General features: G+C 42.3%; 1 protein-coding gene across 1 annotated transcript; it reads right to left on the bottom strand.

Annotated features, from left to right (window-relative positions):
• Positions 1 to 301: 301 nt before the first annotated feature.
• On the bottom strand, positions 302 to 2,516 carry LOC109376826 (lithostathine-like). The gene is made up of 5 exons (XM_019632974.1): positions 2,479 to 2,516; positions 2,103 to 2,183; positions 1,406 to 1,524; positions 1,059 to 1,196; positions 302 to 442 (listed from the first exon to the last, which is right to left on the bottom strand). The coding sequence occupies exons 2-5, from the start codon at positions 2,176 to 2,178 to the stop codon at positions 302 to 304; spliced, it is 474 nt and encodes a 157-aa protein (XP_019488519.1). The 5' UTR covers positions 2,179 to 2,183; positions 2,479 to 2,516.
• Positions 2,517 to 4,074: the final 1,558 nt, after the last annotated feature.

Below are 4,074 nucleotides of genomic sequence, written 5' to 3'. Positions count from 1 at the left end.
ATTATTTTCATTGCTACTCTATAACTGTAATTTTGCTACTTTTATGAATCATAATGTAAATATCTTTTTGTTTTCCAATGGTCTTAGGCGACCCCTGTGAAAGGGTTGTTTGACCCCCAAAGGGGTCACGACCCACAGGTTGAGAACCGCTGCTCTACGGTGAGGAGACTCAAATAGAGCAGAGATGAGAGGGGATGGGAGGAGCAAACCTATGTTGCATTTCCCACCTCAGGAGGATTCCCTGAAGACAGACCCAGAAATGGGGGAACGAAAGGAATGAAAGGCTGTCCAGAAGTTAGCTTCACTTTTTCTTACCTGTGGTTCGTGACAGGCTCCCACAGTAGCCAGGGTTTGAGATGGTGGAAGGATTTCTTTCCCAGGCAACATAACTCAGCAAATCATTACTACTCCACTCCCAGCCACCAGCATTGGGTTCATATCCCTATAGAGCAGAGGATGGAGCCAGGCGAGGTTGAATGACCATTAGATACTCCTTGAATAATTCCCCTCAGCTGGATATCTGATCCCTTCCTCAGCATCATGAAATTTGTTCTGCTCATGCAGATGCTGCCACAGGCTCCGCTCTGGGAAACACTCCCTAATTCCTTGTTCCTACTGGCAAATCACAAAGCCAATAATTACTAAGACTAATGGTACCACTTAGAGTAATGTTACTGGCTGAACAAAAATCAGTGGTGCATTTGTGATTACCCTCGGAACCTTAAAGACAATGTCAGCTCTGCTTCTTATCTTCATTTTGAATTCCTCAGCACAGTATGTGTAGACTCAGTGAAGCTCAGAGCACTGAATTACAAGGCACCGTGTGTGAATTGTGTAAAAAGGTCGACCTGAGGCAGAATAACTTCAACTGGAGATTAGGATCCTCCACAAAACTCATCTTTTCAGCTCACTTCAAGGCCCTCCCCTTTCCCCAAACATTCCCACAATTCTTTGAGCTCCAGAACACTGTAGGGTATTTCCTGGGCAGGCAGAGGGGGCAGGGAGTGGGTCTGAGTGGCCATAGCAGCTTCAGAGATAACAGAGAGATGTTATTGTACCTGTGTGGGGTCATAAATTCCAATCCAGACGTTTGAGTTGATGTTCAAATTGTTCTTGGTCATAGTGGCCAGGAAGGATGCCTCAGCTTCACTGAGAACAGACACAAGGTTTCCTGAGGGTCGCTTCTGGCAGGCAACCTGTGTGGGGAAGGGAGAGACAGAGGAGGAGCTAGAGACATCACTGGTGGAGGATAGGGCTTAGGCAGGTGAGAAGAGGTGTGCGTGTGCAAAAGATTAGGGTGCTCATTCTCACTCTCAAAAAAAGTGTGGATGGAGACCACTTTCTCTCACTCTGATCTCAATTGTACTTCCACCTCTTACTCCCAATTGCAAGTGCAATTACTCACATCTGCTTCTATCCAGGATTTTGGTGTCGTAAAAAAGGCATAGCAGTAGAAGCGATAAGCATAGGACCCTTGGGGACAACGTCTCCTTGGAGATTGAAGTCCCGTCTCAGAGTCTTCACCTGGGTTGGAAGGAAATGGAGGAGAAAGACGGAGTGAAATGAAGAGTGAGAATTGGGGTTGGAAGGTGATCTTAGGGAAATATCTATGAGGTCAGGCTTGTGGTTGAGAGACTAATCTCTTGTCTACTTCTTACCATTGCCAACACTTTCAGGGTTACTTGATCTGGAACCAGCCCATCAAATAAAGGACCATCCCTTTTCTTTACACCCTTCCCCTTTATTCAAAAGTCCAACACTTTCTCCACTCAGAGCAGACTGTTCCCACGCTGGTTCCTCCAACCATTCTCCTTCCCTTTATCTCATTACTGACCCTACATGCTTTCTCTTTTCACCCTGCCAACATAAGTTAAAGTCTACTGACAACATGAAAATTACCTCATTTTATTGTTAATGGACCACTGTGGTGCCTCCCACCACTAGTTACCCAAAAGGAAGAAGTGACGATGGAGGAATGCAGGCAATTTCATTGTGTGAGGATGTACCTCACCATTGCAACATGCATCACACAGGAGGCTTCCCCCTCCTCTTGGCCCTGAGTATTCACAGGGAACCCAATGTTAGAAGCAGTGAAATCTCACCTTGCACCTGAGATAGAAGCATCAGGCAGGAGAACAGCATCCAGGACATGCTGGGGAGGGCCATGGAGAACAGCATCGTGTCTATGAGTTGAAGAAGTAATCAGAGATCATTAAAGAAGTGTGGTCAGAGAGGGTGCATGCAGAGAGCCCTCTGTTCTCCCTCTTGTCTTTTCCGTTGTCCCCTAGGAATAAATTGAATCCGGCGACATCCATCCCATTCTAGAAGTCTGCAAAAACCTGGAGAATCTGTACACTATACCCACCCTGAGTCTTCTCAGACCTCCTTTAGCTTAGTCTCAGAGTTCCTATGTTCTTAAAACTACAATTCTCCTGTAACATATATGTTGTATCTCTTCTTCTCTCAGCTCCTACTTACCTGTTTTGCAGGTATCTGAGATGGTTGGTCAAGTCATAGAGGGCCAGGCTTTTATAAGGAGACCTGAAGGAGGGGCACTGAAATGAGTAACAGAAATTTGGAGTCAGGACTGAGATCATGAGGAAGGGTTTGGCATTGGTTCAAGGAGATTCTCACCTTGAGGAGTAGACTTCCTGGTAACGGCTGGGAATTACTTCAGATATTACTTCTTTCCTGTAAGCAGGCCAGCACTTCCCTGAGGAACAAGTGAAGTTTGGACTTTCTCCTCCCATGCCCAGAATCCTTGTACTGATAACTCCCGGGGATGAAGGTAGCCCTGTGGCACAAACTCTGATGTTACTTAGTTTATAAAATATTGTGACATTGGATACACAAGGAAAACGTCAGAAGCTTATTTCTGGCAATCTGTCAGGATCTCACTCCTGTAGTCATTTGTATAAATGTTTTACTTTTTCAGTACGTATACTTGTTTCTTTAAACCTTGTGTTTTACGAGTAAATAAGAAAAAATAGTAGGTAAAAATTGGGTGGGTATAGGAATTGGAATTATTGATGAGAACCAAGCATTTGCTGAAGAAAAAGTAACAACTGAAATGAAGGGAAGGAGCAGTGGTTCCGGGACATTACTGCAGCAGTCTTAGAAGTCAATAGGCAAAGCCAGGATGTAAGGAACAACAGATAAACACACTTGCTTTTCGCAGTCATCTCACTGTGGGTAGACTGAGAAATAGTTCTTCAGTTCAGTTCAACTCTGAATTGGCAATTTGATACCTCAAAGTGGCATTCTCAGATCGTGATGTGTAGTTGATGCGGGTCTTCAAGATACCACGGGGAACCATGAAGTTGTAATTTTGATGATTATACCAAAGTGTCTTGTTGTACTGTGTTAACATTTGCATTGATGGAACAAGAGCAAAGGTCGGTAAAAGTTCTGGTGTGTCAGCATTCATCAACGCAGTGGCATCAACCTGTGTTCTTCATATTAATACACTTGCAAGAAACAAAAAATATAGTTTTACTTAAAAATGTCCTTGATGAGCTTGATGAAACAGTAAAATAATTAATTTCAGTAAGTCTCAAATCTTTGAATATTCTGTATGACTAAAATTGAAGCTTGCATAATAAAATAGAGTGGTTGTATTGAGAAAAAGTGTTTGTAGCAGTTTTAAACTGCAGTTTTAATGGAACACAATTTTTGCTTGAAAAATTGACAGAGATAAGCTTGTTATTCGCATAAGGGCATATTTTGTTGACGTTTTCTGAAAACGATCAAAATGAGTTAGTAAATGAATATTTTGAAAAACCTTATATATATGTCAAATGAATAACAAATCTTTGTAATCTTGAATAATTTTTAAGAACTAAAAGTTTCTTGAGATCATACAGTTGGAGAACTTCTGATTAATATCAGGCTACCAATTTCGAGAAAATATAGAAGATGGAATGAGACTACAGATTACAACACAGGAATACAATCAGTAAAGTGTAGTGGGTGGGAAACTGCAGGACAAATGACTAGAATTCCCCAGCAAATGAATTTAATGAGAAAAAGCAATATTACACTAGTTTTATACCACTGTGGTCAGAGAAGACACTT

The sequence above is a fragment of the Hipposideros armiger genome, unplaced genomic scaffold (genome assembly GCF_001890085.2).
Source record: "Hipposideros armiger isolate ML-2016 unplaced genomic scaffold, ASM189008v1 scaffold_1216, whole genome shotgun sequence".
In the NCBI taxonomy this organism is placed as follows: domain Eukaryota; kingdom Metazoa; phylum Chordata; class Mammalia; order Chiroptera; family Hipposideridae; genus Hipposideros; species Hipposideros armiger.
This window is presented reverse-complemented; position numbering and strand designations above follow the sequence as displayed.

Bases quoted from the DNA above. Each gene is read 5' to 3' on its own strand.
- LOC109376826 (XM_019632974.1), bottom strand. From the start codon at position 2,178: ATGCTGTTCTCCATGGCCCTCCCCAGCATGTCCTGGATGCTGTTCTCC. The intron at 1,525-2,102 runs GTGAGATTTCAC...CTTCCAACCCAG, and splicing joins GCTTCTATCTCAGGTGCAAG to GTGAAGACTCTGAGACGGGA. The intron at 443-1,058 runs GTACAATAACAT...TCTGCTCTATAG, and splicing joins GAATTTATGACCCCACACAG to GGATATGAACCCAATGCTGG.